This window comes from Miniopterus natalensis, chromosome 11 (assembly GCF_054644295.1).
Source record: "Miniopterus natalensis isolate mMinNat1 chromosome 11, mMinNat1.hap1, whole genome shotgun sequence".
NCBI classification, from domain to species: domain Eukaryota; kingdom Metazoa; phylum Chordata; class Mammalia; order Chiroptera; family Miniopteridae; genus Miniopterus; species Miniopterus natalensis.
In genome coordinates, this window is record NC_142091.1 from 75,108,534 (window position 1) to 75,134,843 (window position 26,310).

Sequence of the window (26,310 nt, forward strand, 5' to 3'; positions counted from 1 at the left end):
TTTTAATAGTTACACAGCCATATGGTGCTCTCCAGGTTTGGACTTCTCAGAGTTCAAAACACTTTTTATGTATCTGTAAATAGAGTACAGTAGCAGTCTTCACTTACATGGGTTTAGTACACTGTGGTGGCTTTAGTAGTGAAAATTGGGTTTGAAACCTGAAGTTCTTTGCTAGTTTATATCTTCTTAGAAGCTATAATAGAGTTAGCATTAATGGAGACTGGGTTTGTTCTTTTTTTTTTTCCCTCTGTATTGTCAGCACAGAGGTTAACTGCCTGTCAGTTGCTATTGTATCTCCATAGATAGACAGACAGATAGATACAAATATGTGTGTACCTATGTATGTGTATTTATATATGTATATTTATACAGTCAGCCCTCTATATCACGGGTTCTGCATTGGTGGATTCAACCAACCACTGATAGAGATATTGAGGGAAAAATGTCCTGCTGTTGCGACATAGCTAGGCTTCCAGGGGTCTGTACTGAACGTGGACAGACTCTCTTAGGTGTCATAAGTAACTTGGAGATGAGCTGAAGTGTACAGGAGGGTGTACACTCTACACGTTCCATAAGGGGCTTGAGCACCCTCATATTTTGGTATCCGAGGGGGTCTGTGACCAACCTCCTGTGGGTACTGAGGGGCGACTGTATGTACGTGCATGTGTGTATTCCCACGCACATTTATAACACATTTAGTTTTTGCATTCTGTTTATGAAGCAGTTAAGAGTATCGTGAAGCAGTTAAAGGAACACTTTTGGTAATGTTTCTTCCCTTTTACACCCAAAAGACTTAGAGTAGGATCTCTGGAAGCACAAAAAACTAAAGGAAAAAAGTGAAGCAAAACAATTGAGGGGTACCTTTTCCCTGTGTGACCAAATTTTCAGTAAACTTAGGAGCTCAGGAGGACGGCTCATCATTCTCTACCACATCTTTGAAGTTACCAAGGTTATTTTACCTTATAAAAGAACGGCTAGTTCCTTCCTCTATGATTCAATGAATCTGAATGCTGCACATCATATTTTCCAGTAGCATACCCAAGGCTCAGGCCAGCTGCCTGGAACCTGTGCCTCCCCTTCTCTTTTAGCCAGATTCCCACAGCTCAGCGCCGGTCGCCTAGTAGCATGCCTGTGCGGCTGGCCTGTGCCCCCGGGAGCTCACAGTGTCATGGCTGTGGGCAGTGAGAGTGAGCAGAGAGGCCGCTAGGGGGTGTCTGGAGTTAGAGAAAGGCGAGGTTTTAGGTTTCAGTGAGCTAAAGTTTTTTTCAGACTTCAGGAAAAGATGCCTTCCAAAGCCAAATATAACATGTTTTTTTCAATTGTCCACAACTTGGATTATTCATGCCATAATTCCCTGCCATCAGAATGAGTAATCAGAAAGGAAGGACCAGGGACATGTCTGCAGGGTGGAATCATGGGCTCTGCTCAGAGAGGACCAAGTTGGCTATAGCCTCCCTCCTTCCGAGGGCCTCCAGAGTGATGCCTTTAGTTCAGCCGTCTGCTGCTGCTCATGTCCCTTGTATGGGACTTTCCTGCGGGAAAGAGCAGTCTCACCTGTCCACAGCTCTGTCCTCAGGGCAGCACACACATTGTTATGTCTCCACATTTATTTATTTTTTATTTTTAAAAAATATATCTTTATTGATTTCAGAGAGAGGAAAGGAGAGCAGAGAGAGAGAGACAGAAACATCAATGATGAGAGAGTCATTGATCGAGCCCGCAACCCGGGCATGTGCCCTGACCGGGAATCGAACCCAGATCTCCTAGATCCTAGGTCGAGGCTCAACCGCTGAGCCACGCCCGGCTGGGCTGTCTCCATATTTTTTGTTGGGATAGATTGAGGAGTGGTACTGGCTTATCTTCATAAGTTCTTTACTCTTGACCATGGCACAGAATATATTCCCTGATTTCACTTGTTCCCTGGGCCTGCTGTTCTTTTAAATTAGAGTACCAACATTTTTGTGGAGCCCATTGGAACATTCCCCTATTTCTCACCTAAGAAAACCCAGCTGAGCTGATACTCTCTAGAAATGGTATAGGAAACAGTGTTATAGGGTTTTCAGAGGGGTTTCAGGTCAGCATTAAAACTCTCTGTCCTGTCTCTAAGGTAGGTAGGATAGAAGGTGCTTTTATATTCTTCCCAGCCTCTAAGACTTACTTTTTTTTTCTTTTTTTTTTTTAAGTGTCCCAGAACGTTGTGTCTGTAGGGTCGTGGTTGTTTCTCTAGTGCTATATTGCTGTAATGGATTGGGGCGGGGGGTGCAGAGGGTGGTGGGTGGTCACCACGTGTTGGATCTTAATGAGAAGGTTGGTTGTGTCCAGAAGTAGCTGATACACCTTATAATTTCAAACTGTCACATGTCACTTAAATTACCTCTTTGAACTGGACAACCCAGTCCTCTCTCAAGATAATGTGTAGGAGAGGACAGAGTGGTCATTTAACATGTATTACAGTGATATCTGCATTAGAGTGATTTGTGGGTCAAATTCCAAGCATTTCCTCGTTCAGATTATGTCTGAAATTATTTGATTTTTTTCTTAGAAAACACACCAACTTTTAAAGCCCCATGACTGTGTAAGCAAGGTGGTTTCTGGAACACAAGTGGGCAAGTAGTGTGTAGAATGTCATTAGAATCATTATATCACTGTCACTGGTCCTGGGGTTGCCAGGCCTTTTCTGATTATCAGATGCAACAAATGACGTCCAATTTTATTGACCAGTTTGGCTTCAACGATGAGAAGTTTGCAGATCAAGATGACATTGGCAAGTGAGTATGTTTTCCTGCTCCCATATTTGTTTCGTGTGCCCCTGCTGTTGGTGAGACATTTGTGATTTTCCTGGATTTTTGGAACTTGTCCGCATCTGTGAATCAGGAGGAACCCACCCTCCCTGGTGTTCCTTTAGTTTTCAGCCTGCCCGGCCATGCAGCACCCTAAACACAGGGAGGAATTAGATTGTCTCCCACTAAGAGGCATTGCCTTTGGGCTTGACCTCTTTCGCAGAGGTTTATTTTTACTAGATTTAGAAACTCAGTCATGCTTTGCCCTTTTAACTATTAGTGTTAGGTGGCATTATTTAAAGCCGGAAGCCCCTGTATTAGTTCCCTGGTGTGAGCCAGCAGTTTCCCGTACAGCACACGGTGCGGGTATATGTAACAGCAGGAGCAGCTCCACCCTCCTGTGTTCTCTTCTCTAGGTGACCAACCAGAAAGTAGAGTTGGGTTTTTTGCAAGAGCCAGGCAGTCAGACTACTCTCTCTGCAGTCAGGGTAAGAGGAGCACAGCAGTGGGGATTACTGGTGCTGTAGAAAACCAGTGGATAGGAGATGTGTGCATGACCCACAGAAATGGAAACAAACCTAGCATCTGTCCTTGGGAATAAAGTGTTTAAGAGACAGGCAGTACAGCTCATTGAGAACGGAGTTTTGAATGTTGGGTGGCTGCTGTCATAGGAGACTCGCTGATGACGCTGTGAACGCTGGGTTGTTGCGATTCCTCACAATAGTTTGTTGAACTACAGCCAGGGGAAGCTGTCGTCTGTCACAGCCACATGGAGTTTAGACATGGAGAAGCTCAGAGACTTTCAGCACACCGTAACTGCCGTGCAACAGGCCACATTGGCACCTGCGCCTCAGGCTCCACTTTCGGCTCAGGAGTGGGAGGCTGTCAACAGCCCTGAGAAGTCCAAAGGGAGTGTTGGTGTCAGAACCGCAGGGGTTCACACACTGGAACCTCCCGGCTCCCCACGTGGCATCTCAGCACATTCCTGTCTGCACTTAATATTCTAGTTAGGGCTCCACGATCTCTTTAAAATTTGTATTGGGGGCATAGAATAATGGTTGATTAGAACAGATCTTTTAAGAATGATGATAGCCCCACCTACTAAAAAATTATGTTACTAGGCTATGAATTTTTTTACTCTCTACCTTCTTTCTAATGATGCCATATTAGAGCCGAAGATTTCAGGGATGTCTGTGTATTGTATGTATGACTTTGGCTGTGCCTGGGGAAAGCTTAGTGTCTGACAGCTTTTGTGTGCTTTTGTGTGTGTTTTGACTTGTTTCTTCTTTGCGAGTAACCTTTTTCCTGATTATGGAGCCATGGTTGTCCGTGGATGTTAAAAATGTTTCCTAGGACGGCTTTGAGGGTGTGTTTATTGTTTCTCAAAAGGCTTCCATTTCAGCCTTCCCATTTTATATGAGTTCCTTCATTCCAAAGGAGGGGATCATTTAATGCAAGCAGGGTGTGTGTTTTTTTAACGTATAGAGATTTTAGTGATAGTATAAATATTTTAAATTTGGGAAATTTCATGAATAGTGTTTCTGTGAGTCTAGATCATTAACTATTCCAACACTTATATTTTGTTTACAGTGTTTCTTTCGATCGGGTATCAGACATCAACTTTACCCTCAATACAAATGAAAGTGTAAGTATTCAGGTTTCCTGCATGAGCAGTAAGGACAAGTGGGAGCTGGGCGTGACAGGCAGCATGTGGGTGCCGTGTGCACTGGGGCCTCTGGGGCCAGCAGCCTTCTTTTAGATGGGGGCTTTACCCACTCACGCGGCCTGCCTGCCCTGTGGTTAAGCTGCGACAGGGCTAATAAAACCAGGGTCACTTTTGATTGCAATGTAGACATTTAGCTCAGAATAAAGTTTGATGCTAGCCTGCTACCTTTTATATCTGCTGTACGTCAGCAGAATAGAAGTTTGGGCTAGGTCATCATCAGCCTCTCAGCCCTGGGCAGTTCTGACACCCAGTCACCCAATTCAGCAACTGATCTGTTGAATTAGTGTTGTTTGAGTGGCACAGTATTGATCTTTATGTTGATTAGTATGAGAGATCACTGTTTTATTGGCTGATGTGATAATGTAGAAAGTGCTGAACTCAGTTGGTGCTCATCACTGCTTAGCTGAACTGGAAGAGTAGAGGAAATACAAGTGCTTTTCCTGTCCAACAGATAGGGGAGTGCATCTCAGGTGAGCGGGTGCTTTCACTAGATGAAAGTGAGCCCACAAAGACAGTCTCAGCTTCTTGAATGCTAGTTTTGAGTCCAGTCTTAGTGATGGAACTTGTTACTTCCACAGAGGCTGACATTAGATATTTACAATTTATTTTGGTGTATATAATCAGCACTGTTTTTTAAAGGAAATAGAAGAATGCAATTTACATTGTTAACTTTTGGAGAAAAATTGAGCTTTAAACTTTTGTTCTCTTTCTCCTCTTGTTTTTATTTAGGGAAACATTGCCTTGTTTGAAGCATGTTGTAAGGAAAGAATCCAGCAGTTTGATGATGGCGGCTCTGATGAGGAAGACATCTGGGAGGAGAAGCACATTGCGTTTACGCCAGAATCCCAAAGACGGTCCAGGTAAAGCAGAGTCTCTTTCAGTAGTAATAATACTCAGTGCATAAAGCAAAGATCATTAGGAGAAATCACTGTAGCCTCTTCTAACATTATATCTGGCCTAGACCAAAGCTTTTGTCATAATCAGAAATACCTGGTTAACTGCTGTGATGAGCTGGTGCCAGTACTCCCGTCTCTAGTGTGACAGGAGAATGGGCAAGTTGAGGTGACCCACCCGAACACGCGGGGAGTGCTTATGTGTAGTTCATGAAACGCTGTGGCACAGCCTCGTCTCACTGGGAACCGATGCTTGGGACATAGTCATGGAGCACTGAGTAAGTGCTCCTTCACCAGCCATAGCAGCAGCAGCTGGGGTATGTATTGTTTCTTACACAGACTGAATATTTCCCCAAGGAGGGAGAAGCTTCTAAGAGCTAATCTAACTTGGGGAGACAGACTCGTGTCAGTTGATACCCATCAGAATCAATTCAGTCTTTTTCCCCCTTACATTCTTTAAGTCACTGTATCACAAGAACCTAAATAGACGTGCTTCTGTTTTTTGCGTGTTCATTGTCAGAGTCTTTAGTTAAGAGAACAGCAGCTGGAGGTCTGTGTCCCGATAACAGCCTCAAAGTACATGAAGAAAAACTGATTGAACTGCAAGAAGTAGGCATATCCACAGTTGTAATCAGATTATTGATAAAACAATAGGAAGAAATCAGAAATCAGTACTACCAACCAGCCTGACCTGTTGGACGTTTGTGAAGCACTCCGCCCAACAGCAGGGCACACATTCTTTTCAAGTGCGCATGAAATAGTTATTCAGAGAGACTGTTTTTAGACCATAAAGCAAGTCTCAGTAAACAAGGTTTCAAGTCATACAGAGTATGTTCTCTGACCCCAGTGGAGTTACATTAGAAATAAATACAGAGAGGGCTCTAGAAAATCTACAAATATGTGGAAGCTAAATAACTCATGAATTGAAGAAATCAGAGGGGAAATTACACTATTTTTAATTGAAAAAAAATAAAAACAGTATGTCAGAATTTGGAGGGTGCAGTTAAACAATACTTTAAAGTATCATTTTTAGTCCTAACTGATTATTTTTAAAAAGCAGCAGCATCTCAAGTCAGTAACCTCAGCTTCCACCTTAAGAAACTAGAATGCAAACCAGAAAAACAATAGAGAAGGTCATTATAATCAAAAGTTGTTCTTTGAGAAGATTAATTAAATTGTTATACCTCTAGACAGAATGATTAAGAAAAAAGAACATACACATTACTAATATTAGGAATGAGAGAGGTGACATCATGACAGACCCCCACAGATACTCACTAAAAGGATGTAAGGGAATCTTACAAACAGCTCTAGGCCGGTTACTCTGGCAACTAAGATAATCTTTGAAAGATACAAACTACCAAAACTCAAGCGAAAAAGATAACCTGAATAGTCCTGTGTCTGTTACAGACATTTCTGGTGAATTCTGGCAAACATTTCAGGAAGAAATTATACCAGTTCTATACAGAAGCTTCCAAAAAGTTGAAAGGAAGCCATCGTACCTGCCTCATTCTATGCTGCCACATTAGCACAGCCTGATACCAGAAGCTGGTACTACACTACATTACAAGAAAAGTGACCAATTATTCTCGTGAACATAGATGCAAAAACTCCATATATATATTTAATCTTTACCCAAGGATATGTTTGCTGATTTTAGAGAGGATGGGGGGAGAGAGAGAAAAAAACATTGATGTGAGAAATACTGACTGGTTGCCTCACATAAGCGCCTCAACTGGAAATCGAACCCACAACTTTTTGGTGTACAGGATGATGCTCCAACCAACTGAAACACACCAGCCAAAGCCAAAAAATCCTTTTAAAACTTTAGCAAATACATGCAACAGTAATATATTAGGGCCAAGTAAGGTTTATTCCAGGATACTGAGTTGGTTTGGTTTAACATTTTAAAGTCAGTAAGCATGTGGCTGAATCCAGCATCTATTTCTAAGAATTCTCAGCAAACTGGAGATAGAAGGGAATTTCTTCAACCTGATTAAAGCTTCTAGGTAAACCTACAGTTAGCATCATTCATAATGGTAAAACACCAGATGATTTCCCCTCAAGGTCAGGAATAAACTACACTCACCACTGCTTTTCACTGTTTTGCTGGAGGTTCTAGCCAGTGCAGTAAGTCAAGAAAAAGAAATAAAAGGCACACCTAGGTTGGAAAGGAGAAATAAAACTATCTTTATTCGCAAACAGCATGCCTGCCAATGTAGAAAGTTAATTGGAATCTACAAAAAGACTACTTGAACAATTAAGTGTCTAGCAAGATTGCCCAGTACAAAGTCAATACAGTTGTATTTCGGTATACTGCCATAGACAGACAGTTAGAATAGAAATAACTACACAATGCCATTCGTAGTAGCACCAAAGTATTAAAAGCTTAGGGATAAACCTGGCAAGAGATGTGGAAGACCTGCACGCTGAAAATTACAAAACAGCTGAGAGACACCAAGACTTGATAAAGGATGTGTGTTTATAAGTTGGAAGACTCAGTACAGTTAAGAATCCAGTTCTACCCATATTGGTCTAGATTCAGTGCAACCCCAAACAAAATCATAAGTTTTTGTTAGCTGTTGACAAGTTGATTCTTAAATTCATGTGAAAATACAAAGGACTTGGAATAGCCCAAACAGCTTTCATACAGAACAGAATTGGAGGCCAGCATAACCTGAGCTCAAGTAATTAAGACAGTGTGACTGCCAGGACAGGGACTAGATTGGGGGACAGAATGGAGCCCATAAATAGGTACATTAACAACTGATTTTTGGTGAAGATGGTAAAACAATTCGGTGGAGCAAGGATAGACTTTGGAATAAATAGTGCTGGAACAGTTGCGTATGTGCATGCAAAAAAATCAGCTCAGTGCATACCTCTTACCACACATACACAGGAACTCAAAATGGGTCATAGACCTAGATGTAAAACTATAAAACTTATGCTAGAAACCCATCATAACCTTGGGTTAAGCAAAGATTTTTTTAAATTTTATTTTTAATATGTCTTGATTTCAGAGAGAGATGGAAACATCAGTGATGAGAGTCATTGATTGGCTGCCTCCTGCACGTCCCCTGCTGGGGGTCATGCCCACACCCCAGGCATGTGCCCTGACCAGGAATTGAACTGAGGTTTCCTGGATCATAGGCCTATGCTCAACCACTGAGCCACACAGGGCAAGATTTGTAAGATAAAATACCAAAAACACTATACATAAAAAAAATTTTAGTGAGTTTAAATTTATCAAAATTATACACTTCTACCCTTCAAAGTACACTATTAAGAGAATGAAAGGCCAGAGCATATGCTAGGAGGAAACATGGCGAGTCACATGTCTGGTAAAGGACTTGTAGGAGAGGCTGTGGAGAACTTTCAGAACTATCATGAGAAAGACGACAGTAACCCAGTTTTCACGCTCACTGAAGATGAGAAAAATCTTCAGAAAAGCAGCAGGGAGAAGGAGTTCAGTATCCTTGGTCATTAGGAATAGGCAGGTTGGCACCACCACTAGCCACCTCTGCATACCTGTTGGAAGGCAGCCTTAGGTCTTGGTCTAGATCTTTGAGTAAAGGATTAGGCAGTGTGCTCACAGAGCAGAGTCCTGATGAAATGACGTCAGACAGGCAAGTTCCAGTTAAGTGCCAGGCTCTTTTCTGTTGTCAGGTGACCTGTAGAATTTTCTGGGTTTAGCTGGTGGCCCATACGCAGCATTAACTATTCCGGTCCCTTTTTTCTTAGCTCGGGGAGTACAGACAGTGAGGAAAGCACAGACTCTGAGGAAGAAGACGGAACCAAACAAGACTTGTTTGACTCCAGTAGCGCCAACACGGAGGACAAGATGGAGGTGGACCTCAGCGAGCGTGAGTTGCCTTGCTCTCCCATGTGTGCTGCTTTGTGTTGGGACAGTCCTTAAAACATGTTGTCTTTTGATGGGGCCTGAGGGAAGGAGCAGGTCACACCTCTGATGGTGGCTCCTCTTCTCTCTGTGTGGAAACCCTGTGTGAGCCTGCCTAGGGGACAGGGCACACTGTGACCTCTGGGTGCTGGTGCCAAGGGGGAGACCCTGCAGCTATGGCAAGATGAGGCGCATAGAATCATGAATGCACTGAGCCAGAGGAAACACCTTAAAGCTTAAACAGATTTAAATGGGCTTTTCAGAGTTTATTTGTAATCCTGCAACCCTGAAACTCCCTTATTTATGTCCTGCTACTTGATGAGAAGACTTGCATTAGCTGGCCTGTTAAAAATACTGTTAACCTTCTAAGCGTTTCACGTGAGATTTCCAAGCATTCAGGTATCATCCCTTGGTGTCAGTGCAGCCCTGCCCACTCATACAGACTGAGGGGCAGGAAGCACAGAGCAGACCCCAATTCAGCACCTACGATGTGCAGGCCCTCACTGCATCCTCAGTGAAACTCAGTGAGTGGGGTCCCTGCCGGAATTAAACATACGAGGAAACCTAGGTTGGGGAAGTGAAAGAACTTGCCCAAAGTCACAGGAAGGTCTTTAGAACTGGACTTCTCTGTTGTACACAGGTACTTCTCAGTCTTTTTTCTCAAGGATAATCTTCCAAATGGCTGGCAAATTCCCTAGGCTAGCATCCTTCCATACAGCCTGGAGTCCCCAGTGTGATAGGAAATAGCCCCGAGAGAGAGCAGGGGTTTCCACACCCAGTTGTGTCCAGTGAGGATTGGGGAGTCAGCGTAAGTGCTGGGAAGGGGAAGCTTGGGGTGCACTGAGCACAAATTACAGGCCTCATGTCAGCTGAAGGGACACATCTGAGGAGGTGACACTTAAACAGACTTGCAAGTCAGATCCAAACTTGGCAGGCAGGTGTCATCGTGAGAGGCACTGCAGACAGGAATCAGATGCTCCATGCAGATCCCGACATCCCTACCTCCCACTGAAATCAGCCCATGTCTGTAGGAGTTAGAAAATAGACAACAAAACCTCTCTCTGCTCTCACAGCTTCACTTCTGACACCAGCTGGTGGGCTTTTCCCACTCAGACCAAGGCTCCAATGCCAGCTGGGGCCCTGCAGTTCCATTCAGATACTGTCCACCTGGAGTTGGCTGGGCTTTCACAGGGGAAGGGCTGGCTTCTACAGCCCTCCCCCACTTCAGATGCCAATCAGAAGGCTGGGCCTCCGGTACTTCCAGCCAGCCTGCTGTAAATCAGGAGTTCCATGACCTCTTGGGCTCCATTATTTGCTAAAACAGCTCACAGAACTCGCAAGAGCCCTTGACTGCTGTTACCAGCTTATCACCAAGGCTATTTTAAAGGATGCACACGGACAGCCAATGAAGAGATGAATAAGACAGTCTGGAAGGGCCCTGAGCACAGGAGCTTCTGGCCCCATGCAGTTTGTCAGGGCTCACCCAGGAGCTCTGACCCTATACCTGGGGTTTTTATAGGGGCTCCATGAAGTAGGCATAACTGATTAAATCATGGCCGCTAATGATGAGCTCAACTTCCAGCCCCTCTTCCCTCCTACAAGGTTGGTTTCCCTGGCAACCAGCCCCCTCCTCAGGTGGTCCAGGAGCCCCCACCCACCAGTCAGCTCATTTCAGAGATTGGAGTGGGGGAGGGGGACCAAATACATTGCTTATTGCATCCCAGGAATCCTTCCTGGTGTCCCTGCTAACTATAGGAGATTAGCCACAGGAGGCTGGCCACAGGAGACTGCTGGGAGTCCCTTAAGGGCTGAAGTAGGCCAGATGCAGACAGGGAAGCATTAAGGTTGTTTCCCATTTACTGCAATTGAATTAGCAACATATTCTTTTACTTTTAACAAACGTTTTATTTTGGAATAATTTTAGATTTACAGAAAAGTTGCAAAGATTTTCCAGGGAGTAGCTTCCTTCACCCACCTTCCTTCCCAATGTTAATATGACCTTGGGAAATTTGATAAAACTAAGACATTAACGTTAGTATATTCTTTCATGGGTAGCTTTGCATCTTTGTGTGATATTCTACTGGGGAAAAAATCTTAGGGGAATTGCTAAGAATCAGAGGGCACTGCAGTGTGTGATAGGACGGATACTGTAAGGCTGCCCTCCAGGTGATAGTGCTCTCTGCTCCTATCCAGTGATTGTGGGAGAAGGGATACCTTTTTCCCACACCCCCATCTTTTTCAGTCATTGTGAATCTGTTTTTGAAAAATACCTTGTGTTATATTAACTACTGAAGTGTCCTCAAAGTGAAATTCCTCCCCTCTTTAGCACCCAACTGGTCAGCCAACTTTGATGTCCCCATGGAGACAACCCACGGTGCTCCCTTAGACTCCGTGGGCTCTGATGTCTGGAGCACAGAGGAGCCGATGCCAGCGAAAGAGACGGGCTGGGCCTCTTTCTCAGAGTTCACGTCCTCCCTGAGGTGAGCATGCGCGCCAGCTCTCCACACCTTTCCACAGGAGAATGGGTGGTGTGTGCTTGCCGTTGGCACCGTTTGTCACCCTGACTTACTCCCAAGTCCCTTAAACAAGACTGAAAATCAGCATGGGGGAGATATTGACACAGCTCCGAGGTACCAGAACAACAGTCTCCACCCTCCTTCCTTTCACCAAGGGTGAGCTGAGGGAGAGAGGAGTAGGTCCTACACCTGCAGCCTGGGAAGACCTGGCCCCAGGGAGCTAGTGGAAGGGCTGCTGATGAAGATGGCATCTCCCAGGCCTGCTGTGGCCCCCCCAGCTGTCAGGACAGGACTGAGGAGAGAGTCATGAGAAGCTAGGGATCTGACAGAACCTCCTATGTCTTGAGTTTAATACTGTGGACTTATCTCCCACATGTAGCTCATCTAGTACTATAAGTTACAGGGTGTGGCATGTAGGCTGTCAGTCTTACTTTTATTCTCGATGACAGCAACCACCCATTTCGTAATTTTCCTGAACAGTATTGTCGGCATTTGAGTATTCACCATGGATTTTGCATCTCTTTAGACTTAGTTTGATTTGCAGAATGTTTTATTTTTTCTATGAAAAGATGAGTGAGCAGTTACCATCTTAGACAAACCAAAGAGTAGGCTAAAACCCACGTTGCTTTATAGCAACTCTAATAGTAGCAGTAAGCAAGCTGCTCTTCAGAAATAAATAAGATTGGTGGAAAATGTCTCCAAAATATGAATTATTTCACCATCTTGACTCTAGTCATGTTTCCACCTTTTGCTTTTCTCTCTTTTTCTAACTGGACCATACCAGCCCTTGGTTACCTAAGAACGTTGTTGAAGCGGCTTGCTTCCCTTCCTCCTGTACACAGCTCGAGTTTTCTCAGTCAGTGTTCTCAGAGGGCCGGGCCCTCCGGCAGTTTGGCTCTCCATAAGTCAGGGCTTTTGTAGACTGACACGGAGATGCTCTTGATACTGTGCAGTGTGTGCCGTTGTCCCTGCCCTGGGAGCTGTGATTATGGGGAAGTGAGAGGCTGGGGCTGCTAGGAACCTGGGAGAAGTCCCTGCTTTCTGCCCTGCTGAGAACGGATGTTTGCCTCCCACATGTAGATCTGAGTGTCCTGGGGGTCTGTAACCAACTGCTGGTGCCTTCCCAGCGAAGCAGAACTGATTTTCAAAGGTTTTCTTGTGAATAATGGTAACGGGGGGCTATTACCCACTGCTAACCTATGAATTTTCTCTTTTCTAAAAGTACAAAAGAATCTTTGAGGAGTAATTCTCCAGTGGAAATGGAAACTAGCACTGAACCGATGGACCCTCTGACTCCCAGTGTTGCCGCACTGGCCGTGCAGCCCGAAGGTGGGTGCAGAGAGCCAGGGCACGGCCCACAGGCCATCACTTTGTGGTTGTTCAGGCTTTAATGGCGCTTAACTTTTCTAGATCTGAAAAGGTATCTTTATCCATGTAGCAGGTTTATAAAACCACACTTGACTGTCCACTCTCAAGCTCAAGAGCTCAAAGGAGCCAGGAAAATGGTGGGTCTCATGTCCACAGGGCAGCTGGAGAAAAGACATCGTGCGTTTGCTCTGGAACCATAGCATGTCGATCCTAGAGGGAGTAAGGACCCTGAGCACTCAGCCACTCAGTCCCGTAATGTGCAGAAAAGGAGACAGGCCCCAAAAGGTGGAAGGTCTCAGCCTGTAGTCCCTGGAGGAATAGGACCTGAATTAATGTGCCTTCCAAGCCCAGTCAGCACCCTGTTCTTTGTCCCTTGGGATTTACTTTGCAGGAGCATGTGTGTGTCTGGGTGTGTCTCAGGCTGTGAGGCTATTTCCCTCTCGCCTTCATGAACAGAGAGAATGGTCGGGGTACCCCTGGGTTGTCCTGGTATTCAAAATGTGCACGTCGTTTCTAGCGTGGGCCCTGAACTGTTTTCAGCATGAAGGACAGGACTTTGGGAGGTGGGGGAGAGGGAGGAGGTTGGTGAAGGGGATGTGAGGGGAAATCTGTAGCATGTGGAGGGAACAAAGAAGTCAGTCCTTAGAGAAAGCGGTGAGGATACAGTAGAGGGCACAGGGACCAAGGGGCAGGGAAAGTAATAAAACCAGTACTAATATTGGTTTCATTGTCATTCTATTAAACATTTTGTATACATGACCTCACTTTGTCCCTCAACAGTTCTATGGGTGGGTTCAGTTATTCCCCATGTTGTGGTTAAGAACTTCAGGTACGGCCCAGCTGGTGTGATTCAGCAGTTGAGCATCAACCTAATCCAAGAGATTGCAGGAGATTGGGTTCGATTCCTGGTCAGGGCACATGCCCGGGTTTCAGGCTCGATGGCCAGTTAGGGGCGTGCAGGAGGCAGCTGATCAATGACTCTCTTCATTGATGCTTTTATCTATCTATCCCCCTCTCCCTTCCTCTCTCTGAAATCAATAAAGATTTTTTTAAAAAAGAAAAAAAAAAGCTTCACGAACAAGTGAGGTGCCTTACCCAGGGTTATATAGCTAGTCAGTGGTGAGGCTGGGCTTAGAATTCAGGAAATCTGACTATAGAGCCCAAGCTTATAACCAGTAGACCAGATGGCTCCCTATTACACAAAAAAGAAATCATCCACAAGGAACCACAGTAAGGAATTTGAAAAAAAGGATAGGACCCTAGTGGGACAACTGAAAGAGATGAGGACAGGCCGTGGCAGCACTGTGAGTGTGTCCTGTGGGTGGAAGTAGGGGAGGTAGAATCCATCCTGCCTCCTCTGCCCTGAGCTGTGGGCTGGAGAGCATCAGGAACAGCAGGGTCTGCTGGGGAAAGTTGGGTGTGTAGGCAGACACAGCTTGGAGGGCTGCGAGGACTCGCTGGTCCTGTGCTGAAGTAAACCCATGGAACGTTTCTCCAGCGGGCATTGTGAAGAGGCCGGTGCCCATCCAGAATTGGCCCACGCCACAACAGGCAAACCATCACACTCTTCTTCGTGTGGAGATGTCACATTGGTTGGACAGATCTGCAAAGAAGAGGGGTGACAGTTCTTGTTTGGTTTTGGTGTGGGTGACCATCAGCTGTGTGTTGTATGTTTGTTTGTTCAGTGCCAGGCAGTGTGGCCATGGAAGCCAGCTCTGACGGAGAGGAAGATGCAGAAAGTACAGGCAAGGTAACTGAGACGGTGATGAATGGCGGCATGAAGGAAACTCTCAGCCTCACTGTAGATGCCAAGACAGAAACTGCGGTCTTCAAAAGGTAACCGGGGGTGAGATCGTACTGGCAGCTTCAGGTTGTTGGGAGGATGATGGGGAGAAACCTCAAATATTAATGTCTTTAATTTGATTCAAATGTGTGTTCAGACCTTAGCCTACTGTCTAATATCTCCGGTAAACTCAGTAAATTTAAGAGATGAAAAGTTTGGATTCCTGGGGGGGAAAAAAACGTTTGGGTCCCTAAGTGTCTCTGCCTGTTGTTCCCTGTAGTTTAAGTCTAGCAGATTCAAAATACATGAGTATAAAGAATTGGCAGATTTTTAGTCATAGTAGAAATTGACTTGTATACAAGCTACAAAGCTCAGCCCATCACAACCAAATATCACACTGATCATTTTTTCAAACATCATGCAGTCCTTAGAATTCAGTAGCAAAATGATGATAGCTTTAAAAAAAAAGAGTATGAAAAAACTTATATAAACTTGCAGGCTGCAGTTAAAACAGTGCTTAGAGCTTTGGTCTCCATGTTATGCAGAGCATTTCAACTCACAGGAGGGGATACTCCCCAACCCATTGTGAGGTCACGGCAAAACAGACGGCATGAAAGGGGGAAATGAATGGTAGGCTAATCTCACGTGTGGGCATATATGCACAAAACTTAGAAGCTAGCACACCAAATCCAGCCATGTTTTAAGTCATGCAAGGATATATCTCATGAATGTGAGGATATTGTGACATTGTAAATATCATTAAGGTAATTCACAGAGAGAAAATGATAAAAACCATTTGGACCTTCAGTAGATAGAGAAAAGCATTTGATAAAAATCAAAATAATTCATGACTTTTTAGCAGCCTAGGCATAGAAAACGGCTACCTGAAACTGATAATGGTGTCCACTAAGAATCCACAGCAGGACTTTATCTTAACAGGGAGCCTTAGACCCCCTTCAAAGGCATGGCCCAGACAATTGGACCTGCAGTTACTGCTGCTCTTGAGCACCGTGCTGATGGTCTTAGCAAAAGGAGCATAAAATAAAAATAAATTAAAGGAATAAGGATTTGAAAGAAATAAAATTATTGTTTGTAGATTATGACAAGTAATTGAATCTATAGACAAGTATTAGAACTGCTAGCCAAATTTACTAGATACACAAATTAGTTGCATGCTGTGTCCCAATACATGATGTCCTACAGGTGTCCCCCCTTTTTAATTAAAATTTAAACGTGTCCTATAAGATAACTAAGATTGAAAGATACAATAAAGGTCTCACTAAATAGGGAGATATGCCATGTTTGTTAATGGGAAGATATCTCTGGAGTTTTGTTTAAAATTAATCTAGAAAAGGAATGTGTTTCTCATCAAAATCCCAGTGGAGTTTTTCATGGAAAATGAGAGATTGATTGTGAGATTTATAAAGAAGGCCAAAGAGAGCCAAGAACAACCAAGATCATTTTGAAGAATAAAGTGAGGAGGCTTCACCAGATGAGGTATCAATGCTTCTTATTAAATCTGTTATTGAGATGATGCGGCATTGGCCCAGAGTTACCTACACATTGACCCTCTACACTTAAATGGACCTGATACATGTTAGAGTGAATGACATTACAGTTCAGCAAGAAAAAATGGACTAATGATAGTAATGATCCATTTTGGAGAAAAAAGATAACATAAACATGAAAGGTACACCTACAGCTTTCAGAAGACAGCATGAGAGGGTATCTTTAGCTTTGGAGGTAAAGGACTTTATAACTAAAAAAAAAAAAAAAGCCAAGCCATAAAGGGAAAGATGGGATAAATTGGAAAGACAAGCCATACCCAGCAAAGAAATAGTAGTAGGATAAAGGAAGAACCTAATATCAGTAAAAAAGAGAGAAGCAGTCTGTTTAAGTGGACAAGGTACAAACATGCCATTACCTGTGGGGGAAGTGAAAGAGCATACCGACTCTGTAGCAGGGTCACAGGTTGGCGGGGTGCGGGGCAGTTACAGCAGTGACACAGCGCGGTTTCGTGCACTGGAGTCTGCTGGTTTCTGTCTTACGTTGTTACAAAAAATAGAAAACGCAAAAACTGCCTCAATCTTTATAAGGTAATGAAATCTTAATTCCAAAACCAGGTAAGGATACTTACAGAAAATGACCAACTCATGTTCCTTACAAGCAATCTAAATGCAGAAATCCTATCTATAGTATTTGCTCACTAAATCCAACAGCGTATTAAAATTAATTCATAATGATCAGAGTTTATTCCTGGAATGCAAGGTTGGTTCAACGTTAGAAAATCTGTCAGTGTGATTCACCTTCTTTTAATAGACTGAAAGAACATTATTTGATATTTCTGAAGAAAAAGAAATAGAGGTAAGGTTAGACAGGATGTGCTAAAACTTATTTGCAGATGATAATGATTGTTATCGAATAAAAGTTTAGCAAAGCTCCTGGGTAAGAGGTCACTTTTAAAAATCAATACCATTTCTGTGCATCAGCAATAAGCAACTAGGAGTATAGTAAAAGACAAAGTACCTGTCACAAGATACATCAAACTATAAATTATTTAGGAATTATGTTTACCCATATATATATAAAGAGAGAGAGAAAACTTGGAAGTGCCAATTAAAGAGGCCCCAGAAGATCTGGACAAGTGGAGGCCCATTTATTCTGTGATGGGCCAGCTCAGGGTTACAAATACTCCCACTTTATCAAATCCATCTTTATGTTTACTGCAGTTTCACTCAGAGTTTTAGTTGGGATTTTATTTTTTTTTATTAAAAAAGATTTTTTTTTAATATATCTTTGATTTCAGAGAGAGGAAAGAAGAGGGGGGGAGAGAGAGAGAAATATCAATGATGAGAGAGTCATTGATCGGCTGCTTCCTGCACGCCCCTAACGGGGGATCGAGCCTGCCAGGCATGTGCCCTGACCAGGAATCGAACCCCGAGCACCTGGATCCTAGGTTGACGCTCAACCGCTGAGCCACGCTTGGCCGGGCTTAGTTGGGATTTTAAAAGGCACTTGATAAACATACTCTGAAATATCTGGAATAATAAAAAGGCTTCCAAATTGCTTAGAGAATCGTAAGGAAGATGAAATAAGAGACTTGCCGTGGCAGATATTCAGTCATGCTGCAGAGTCACAGTAATTAAAACTGTGATATTAGCACACAAATAGGTGAGGGGCCAGTGTGATTGGGGGGAGAGCCCAGTAACAGCAGGGATGGCTTGGGGCAAATGGGGGCCGGGGACCAGTGAAATCGGAGCCTCCCTGACCTCCATTCTGAAGGCAGGTCCTGGTGGGTTGAAGATCAGTGTTTGAGATGGGAGCCTATGTGTGGTGCTTTCACTTTCCACGTGCCTGGCACAGTTGTCTAAACGGCTCCCATGTATTAACTGTTCATTTACTTCCCTTTTTAAGACCCGGAGAAGGTAAGTACTGTGGTGTCCTCCCACTCTCCAGTTGAGGACAATGAAACTGGAGTTAAGTGATGTGGCCAAAGTCTGTGGTAGTTAGAAGAAAATGCAGTGCATCTTTCTGGCCTACTGCAGAAAAGGACTTTCTTTTTAAAAACAAAACAAGAAAACATTCCAAAGCATAAACCATAATGCGAAGAGTATACTTGGATTGCATCAATGTTAAGAATTTCTGGCTGATAAACTGTAGACAAAGTTAAGAGGCAGATGGCAAATCAAGGGGGATAAAGCTTACAGTATCTGAATCAATAAGAAACTAACATTTACTATTCAATTCCTATAAACCAGTAAGGAAAAGATAGAAAGCCCAAATCAGAAAATGGGCAAAAGATATCAGTAGACAGTTTACAGACAAGGAAATCCAAAAGGGCTAAAAATCAAGAGATGTTCAGAAGGCTGTCGTCACCTGACGCCTCTCAGAGCCTGGCAGGCATGTGTGGACAGTGCCGAGTGCTGGCGGACTCGGGGGGCTACAGCAGCCCCATCGCCCTGCTCGGGGGAATGCAGACTGGACTTCCCTGTGGATGGGAGGATGGCTGCCTTCCCACAGCTGAGAAATGCCTGCAGTCCCCTGCAGCCCTGCATGGTGGCATGTGTTACCCTGCTGTACACAGGCGTGGAGGTGGCGGAGGGCGATTCGGTACTGGTCGCTGCCAGAAGCAGGTAGAACTGGAGTTGCACGCCTTGGGGGGCACTGTGTGTGCAGGGAGAGATGGACCTTCCAAAGCGTGCTCATCACAGAGATGATACATGGGGGTGTACAGTTCGGTGCCAGTTATGTGACTCAAAACACATCTGAGTTGACTGCATTTTACAGGAATGAAGTACAGGGTGGGGCAAAGGAGGTTTCCAGTTGTGAGTACACAAAAGAGTGTGTTGTGTTGTTATTAACTTACTCTTGTATTATTTTCCATATGAACAACTGGAAACCTCCTTTTGACCCATCCTGTATGTATGTAACAAGAGTAGGATGAGTAATGAACCAGGCAGGTCAGGTTGTCAGCACATCTTTAGACCTTAGTTCATTTTCCTCCTCACAAATTTCCCAGACCCACCTGAAAGCCACCCAAGAAGTCATCCTAAAATTAGGCTTTTCATAAGCAAATCCAAGACCGGGCCCAGCTCTGAGAATGCTGGACCTTCCCAAAGGGAACCTCCGGCTGCTTTTACCTCATGTTAGTGCCATCTTGATTGTGTCAAAATGGAAATCCAGACAGAATAGGCAAAAGTCTGAAATTTTAGCCCACAAACAGTTGAAAGTGCTGCTTGTCTTTCTTCACCAAGAGCCATCGAGGGGGAAAAACCTTCCGTGTTCCACTTCCCCAAGCCCTCTGACCTCACTGGGGGTTTCTGCCTTTTCTGGCCGCAGTTCTCGGCTTTCTTCCCTTAGGGTGTTTGCACTCCTGGAGAGCAGCTGAAGAAGTTCAGGCGCCGTGGAACTCTGCTCCCCTGACCTCAGCCAGCAAGCTGACAGGGTCTGTCCTATGGGCTGTTTAAATGGGCTCAGCCCGAAAAGCAAAATGCTTAACTAAAGACTCGTTCCTTCAAACAGGTTCATTTGACACCTCCACCGAGTCTGCAGATTTGCTTATGCGCAGTCGTGGACATATTAGCCCCACCCCTCATTATAGGAGTGTTCTGAAACTCTTGTACATTTCTTTTCTGTTTTGCACACTTGGCGTCAGAGTGTTGAAATCCTATCGGTATGTAAATCATGGGGGCCGTTCTTATCAACACAGCTGCATCACATCGACCCTTTGAGTTTCCTCCTGCGTGATCCTTCCTCCTGTGGTTTCCCCAATCACTGTCCGTGCCCGTCTCCCTCACCTGCGCATGCTCAGCCCCAGGGCTTGACTCCATGGCAGTCATGACTCCAGAACCATTGCATGTGCCCTAGTCCTCCACTGGGCGCTGGCACCTCAGGGCTCTAATGCTGCCTCTCCTCCTCTTTCCCACAGCGAGGAAGGAAAACTGTCTACCTCTCAAGATGCTGCTTGCAAAGGTGTGGAGGAGAGCCCCGAGCCGGCTCAGGCGAAATCTGCGGCCCCCCGGCCCCCCAGCAGTAGTTCCGAGCAGAGGTAACACCCACTTCCCAGGCCCTGCCCTGGCCACTGCTGTTGTCTCCTGGGTGCTGGGGGGGACGTTGGCACCTGGGAGTGGGCTGGGTGGGGGGAGTCATTACAATGGTCCTGGAGCATCAGTGACAGTACCATTTTCTCAGGCCTTATGGAATCAGGGTGACTGAGCGCAGAACTTAGAAATAACAGTTTGTCTCCTTACCCCAGAAGCCAAAGGCGGACTGTTTTTGGAGATACAGTAACATCACTGGCTCTTTACAAAATTTCAGGAACGGAAGGGTCTCATGCTGGCATTACACACACAGGTTTTTGGGGTTTTTTGATGAGGCGCTAAGTTGAGACTGCCTGAGCCCCCTCCAGGATTGGATTCCATTGGTCATGACAGCCACTGGCCCTGTAGAGTCATGCAGCCACCAGGCAGGAACGGCTCCTGGTGCCCGTTTTCCCATGGATGTGCCCATGTGACATGCATGGAGAACCTTCCTGGAGACCCTTTTGTATGTCGAGCTAAATATTCTCCACTCTGATGATTGCATTTGGTTTAGTTTTTGCAAAATATTTATCTCCAAGTGTGGAAATCCCACTACCAGATTTTCTTTCTGGGCACCTTTTGCTTAGGCTGAGCCAGGGTCTGAAGGGATAGGCCAGGCCAGAGTCCCGGTGCGACCACATAGCCTCAAGGGCTGATCAAGAGTGGCCTGGAGCTCCTGCCAGAGGATGAAGACTTGTCCTGGGACCACAGAGACTTTGCTCAGCACTTCCCAGAGTTAACTTCTCTGATTAAATATTTCTAAGTCTGAATATTCCTTCCCTAAGGAATAAAGTAACCTTTAAGGTCATTTCAGAGAAGTTACACTTTCCCCCTTGCCAACCCTCCCTCCCCAATTTTCTAGGCATTTTAGGGTTAGCATAACCAGCGGGGCCAGCAGGGGGCGCACTCTGTCCACTGATCTGCAAACAACCTTAGTGTAGCAAGCTCTGCCTTTGTTTCTCTCATGAAAATTACAGCCAGAATGAATGTGATTTTAAAAATACATATATTCTGTTTATAAAACAATGAGAACTGTTTTGGCATGTTGGCTTTACTGCAGGCTTTGGGAGGAAGAGGCAGGTTGATGCTCCAGCTGTGGGGAATCCAGCCCCAGCTGTGCTTGTAAGGGTTTGGGCAAGTCAGGTTTTTTTGCCTGGGTTTTCGTGTATGTTTTTTATAAAGCCCCTTCATAGGTCTGATTCCTAATCAGTTGTCATGCGTCTGGTTTCTACTTACAAGTTTCCTTTATTTTGAGACCTGCCTAGAAGGCAGGATAATCCAGTCTGTCCCAGTTGGATAGTTGCTTCGGGAGTCTGGTTGTGGCTCCTCTGACCTGAGAGGCATGTTTCCCTGGCTCTCGGGGGTGCAGACTTCTTTGCTTCTGTTTGCTTCGGGAAACCCACGTGCTGAGGGCCACCTGGTATGAAGAGCCCCGCCTCCCACCTGCAGGGCTGAGGTGGTGGAGGAAATGCCAGGTGAGCCAGTGGAAGAAGTGACACCCCTGTGTCCATGTGGCGTTTGTCCTTCCATCCTTTCAGCACACGGCTCAGCGTGGCAACTGCTGGTCTAGGCCTGAGGAGAGAGCAGTAGCAAAACAGGCAGCATGGGGATGCGTAGAAAAGGTGCGGATGAAGAATAAATGGGAGGGTGGGGGGCAAGGCCTCTGAGAAGGTGACATTTGAGCTGCTGCCACGGCAGGGACAGGGTAAGTTTTCTGATGAGTCACATGTGTTCTTAAAGCAGTTATGGCAGTGTTGGAGACAGCGAGCCACTTAGACTTCGTGTGCAGTCTTCCCCAGTGTGGCTCCTGGCACAGCTGAACATTGACAGGTGTGCACTATTGCCCTTGAAGACTTGTGAGGCCACAGGCTTTATTTTCCACTCTTCGCCAGTGTGTCCAACACCTGTGTGCCCACTGGCATGCTGAGCACTTGGCACACATTGTATACTCATGAACCCTTATATGGGGATTATTGTCCCCCAGAAAACTGAACGGAGAGGTTAAGAAATTAACGTAAGGTCACACAGCTTGTCAGTGGTGAAGGGAGATGTGGCCAGTTATGTCTGCTTCCAGAACTCACGGTTCCTGTGTTTCTGATACAGTGAGTGGGACCTGAGCATCAAGTATAATTAGTGTGTTTATGTGTGGAGCTGGCATGTTGGCTCTGTTACAACCAGCAGGTACCTGAAAGCCTTGTTTGTAAGTTTTGATGCTAGCTTAGAGGTACTTGTGTGCTTCCCAGTTTGGCCTCTAAGCGTCCTTCTTCCCCAACTATAGGTTGTTAGGGGACGTTAGGGCAACACCATTGGAGTGCCTGACATGTTCAGGTTTTCACCTTGGCAGAAGGGCAGGCACACCTTCTGATTCTGTCCATATAGTGCCCCACCTCCTTCCTCCTCACCGTAAACCTCACATTGATTTGTGGGGGCATGTGTGCTGCATTGCACACCTTATTTTTATTGATTTGAGAGAGGCAGGTAAACGCATGGATTTGTTGTTCCACTTGTACATTCATTGGTCGCTGCTTGTATGTGCCTTGACTGGGGATCGAACCCGCAACCTTGGCCCATTGGGACAAGGCTCTGACTGAGCCACCCGGCCAGGCACTCCAGGGCACATCTTTGTTTGTAGTGGGTCTTGTTGACAAGCTTTTTCTTTTGTTTCCTTTCTTAGTAGCAGACTCCTGTTTTTCAAGTTAAATTTTATGTGGATCCCAGTATATGGAAGAGATAAAAGGATGTACTGAAGGAGGGATGAGGAAATGGCCCGAAGGCTCTGGGAACCGCAGTTTGAAAGCACTGGCCTAGCCTGGGTCTGCGCTAAGCTCTGAGCGGGATTTCCCCCCCGGAGCCTGCTCGTCTGCGGCCCTGGCTGATGCCGGGTAACCGAAGCTCCAGTGCTCTTCAGTTAGTGTTTCTGGAGCTTTAGATAAGTTCATTTACAAAGCGTTTCATTATGTAACTGAAGTGCCAGGCTTGGTGCTAGGCATGGCCCAAACAATGTTAAAGTAAACCTCATCCACCCTTGGGGAGCTAAATGAAGTTAATTTTCCATCTCACATTTCTGCCTAAGTGCCTCAGATGTTTGTCTCTTACTCCATAGGACTGACCAGCCAAGCGTGCCAGGCGACACATCCGTTAATGGCCCTGTATGATGAGTGACCTCTGCTGCTGACTGAGGACTGCAGGCTGCACCATTCAGGGCTCTGGGGCTTCAGCTGGGGCCGCTATGTGCCCCTGCTGCCCTCACTCTGCACGGGATCAGGACCAGCAACCTTTCTACTCTAGATGCTAAGACATTGTACAGAGAAATTCAGACATGTACAAATATTGCACATTGACAAATACCAAGAATTTTTGCGTATGTTTATATTGTATTGTTCTAAATAATGGGTAGCCTGTGAAATAAGATCTTGCCACCCATGTAATAATAGTGGTAATACTATAGTTAAAATGGCTGTAAGAATAGTTTTATAAAAGTGAGTACACAGAGCTATTGTATTTGAAACAACTATTTGACAATTATTAGTGTGACCAAAGTATTAGGCAGTTTTCATACCTTTTTCACCTTGTACAAAATTCTGAATTCATTTTTCTTCCAGGTTGGCAAGGAGGAAGTAGTGGGATTAAAATGCCCTCTAAGTGTTATTTCGGTTGTTCTAACTCACAAAAGTGATTTTGAATAAGAAATACTTGTTCTTTTTATAACCAGTTTTTGATTGGTAACTGTTTTCTGTATTGTTTAAAACGGATCAAAAAATGTAAGTCTCTCGGTAGAGATGAAGTATTTATTGCTGCAACTTAGCTGATGAACTGATGTTATTGTGAAGCCATATGTTCTGTTAAAGTCTCGTTTGCTTGAAATGATTATTCCTGCAGGTGAAACACTAGAATTTTTGGAGTGTACATGGCTTGTGGTTTGGTTTTGTTTTTTGTTTTTGTTTTGTTTCGGTAGTTCATCTGCCTTTTAACCCATTCACCAAAATTTACCTTGTTAACAGGCATCACCAATGAACATTTCAGAGCAATCTGCATATTTAATATACCTGAATCATATTAGGAAGTCCACCGAAAAATGCTCGTGCTGCTAATGGAATTAGAGTACGTTCATTTTAAAGGCTAGTGTGTGAACCTAGAAATCAGACTCTGGCACCTAAGCATGTTAATTGTTTCCTGTGCCCTGTGAGGTTTTCACTCGTAAATTCTCAGCCAGTCTATTTTTTTTAGAACTGGTTTATGTATATATATAGTGATTATGGATACTAATTCAATGTAATTTATAATTTTCTATGTCAATATAAAAATACATCACAGCCTTCTCAAACAGCTGAAGCAATATGTTGTATATTGCGTGCCGTCTGGTGAAAGGGTTAAATGACTTCACCTCTTGCAATTTTAGATGCAAATCAGTTTTTCATTTCTGTAATAGAAAAGTATCCACCTATTTTTACATCGTTTGTTTTTCCTGACCAGTATTTAAAACCAAAAGGATATTCTGAGAAATGGCCAACACTTTTTTTTAGGACTAGCATCCCAAACAACGTGCCTAAACATTACATTGCATATGGAAATAAAAGAATCAAATGTCTGATGCCTTATTTCTTATTTACTCTTCATTTTAAGTGGTGTGGAAACTCCTCCCGAGGTTTACTGGGCAGACCAGGCACTAAGGGACAGTGGAGTCAGCAGTGCACCTGGGGCGGGCACGCGGTGCTCTTGGCCTCTGCACGCCGCCTCAGGAACCCTTTCTGTTGTGGGCGCCTCTTCCAAGACTCTCTCATACGTCCCCTCTGGCACCTGGCACCACCAGAGGACAGGGCTCCTCCCGCTTGTCTCAAGGATGTTGACTTACGTGGCACAGGACCTCGGGGACTGCCGAAGGATGGACGTGCTTTTGTCTTACCTGGTGGAGAGCTTTGCCCGCGACACCAGGGCTTGGCTCCGGGGTGGCATGTGCTACCCCTACAGCTTGGATTTGGTTGGATCGCCATCCCACCCAAGGTAACTGTTTTGTTTCCCCTCCTGCTGCTGAGCGCGCGTGGGGGTTTTCTTGGGGGCCATGTTTTGTGTGCTTGCCTTACATGGCGGGGAAGGACACAATGGCGGCAAGAACGTTGGCGGTTGGAGGGTGCCAGCCCGAGGACCAGACCGGGCGCACACGCACTAGTTTCTACTTCAGTTTCTGTGTGTTGGCCATACTGAATTGCGACACTAACCAATGTCTGCAGTAAAAAGTCTGTATGAAAAATAACGACAAAATAAAACCTGATTCTTCATTTCTAGAAACCACCTCTTGTGCATTGTGTGGGCTCCAATAGCCAGACAGGGTGTGGGGCTGTAACGAGGGAAACACCCTCAACCTGTAACAGGTCCTGGCACGAGCCCCCGTGCTGTGTGTCAGACCCCGTGCAGAACGACAGGTGGCCTGAGCAGAGTGCGCCGCCCATGGGCTCGGGCTCGGGCTCGTCCCGCCCCCTGCACTTGGCGCACTCCTCTGGTGAGGGGAACTGCCACGCTCCCGTTCAGGGGGTTTGTCTGGACCCCTGGCTCGCCTGCTCCGTGAGCAGTCTTCCCCAGGCTGTATTTGTTGGCTTCCAGCTCTACCAATAACTCTGGTGGTAAAATCCCTCCCTTGTTCCATAATGGTGTTTAAAATGTGGTCCCTCCTGCCCTGGCCGGTTTGGCTTGGTGGCTAGAGCGTTAGCCAGCCTGCAGACTGAAGGGTCCTAGGTTCGATTCCAGCCAAGGGCATGTGCCTCAGTTGCAG

General features: G+C 45.2%; 1 protein-coding gene across 7 annotated transcripts in view; it reads left to right on the forward strand.

Moving 5' to 3' along the window:
• PPP6R3 (protein phosphatase 6 regulatory subunit 3) overlaps window positions 1-25,829 on the forward strand; it is a 99,937-nt gene extending 74,108 nt beyond the window's left edge. For 4 of the 7 annotated variants that reach the window (XM_087822050.1, XM_087822055.1, XM_087822052.1 and 1 more), the window contains 9 exons: window positions 2,671-2,768; window positions 4,371-4,425; window positions 5,236-5,366; window positions 9,141-9,262; window positions 11,624-11,777; window positions 13,036-13,142; window positions 14,867-15,017; window positions 20,393-20,512; window positions 23,647-25,829. In XM_087822050.1, the coding sequence (XP_087678176.1) occupies window positions 2,671-2,768; window positions 4,371-4,425; window positions 5,236-5,366; window positions 9,141-9,262; window positions 11,624-11,777; window positions 13,036-13,142; window positions 14,867-15,017; window positions 20,393-20,512; window positions 23,647-23,698 (990 nt within the window). In that variant the 3' untranslated portion in view covers window positions 23,699-25,829. The remainder of the gene's footprint in view (window positions 1-2,670; window positions 2,769-4,370; window positions 4,426-5,235; window positions 5,367-9,140; window positions 9,263-11,623; window positions 11,778-13,035; window positions 13,143-14,866; window positions 15,018-20,392; window positions 20,513-23,646) is intronic. The other 3 variants (XM_087822053.1, XM_087822056.1, XM_087822054.1) reach the window with 2 other exon arrangements.
• Window positions 25,830-26,310: the final 481 nt, after the last annotated feature.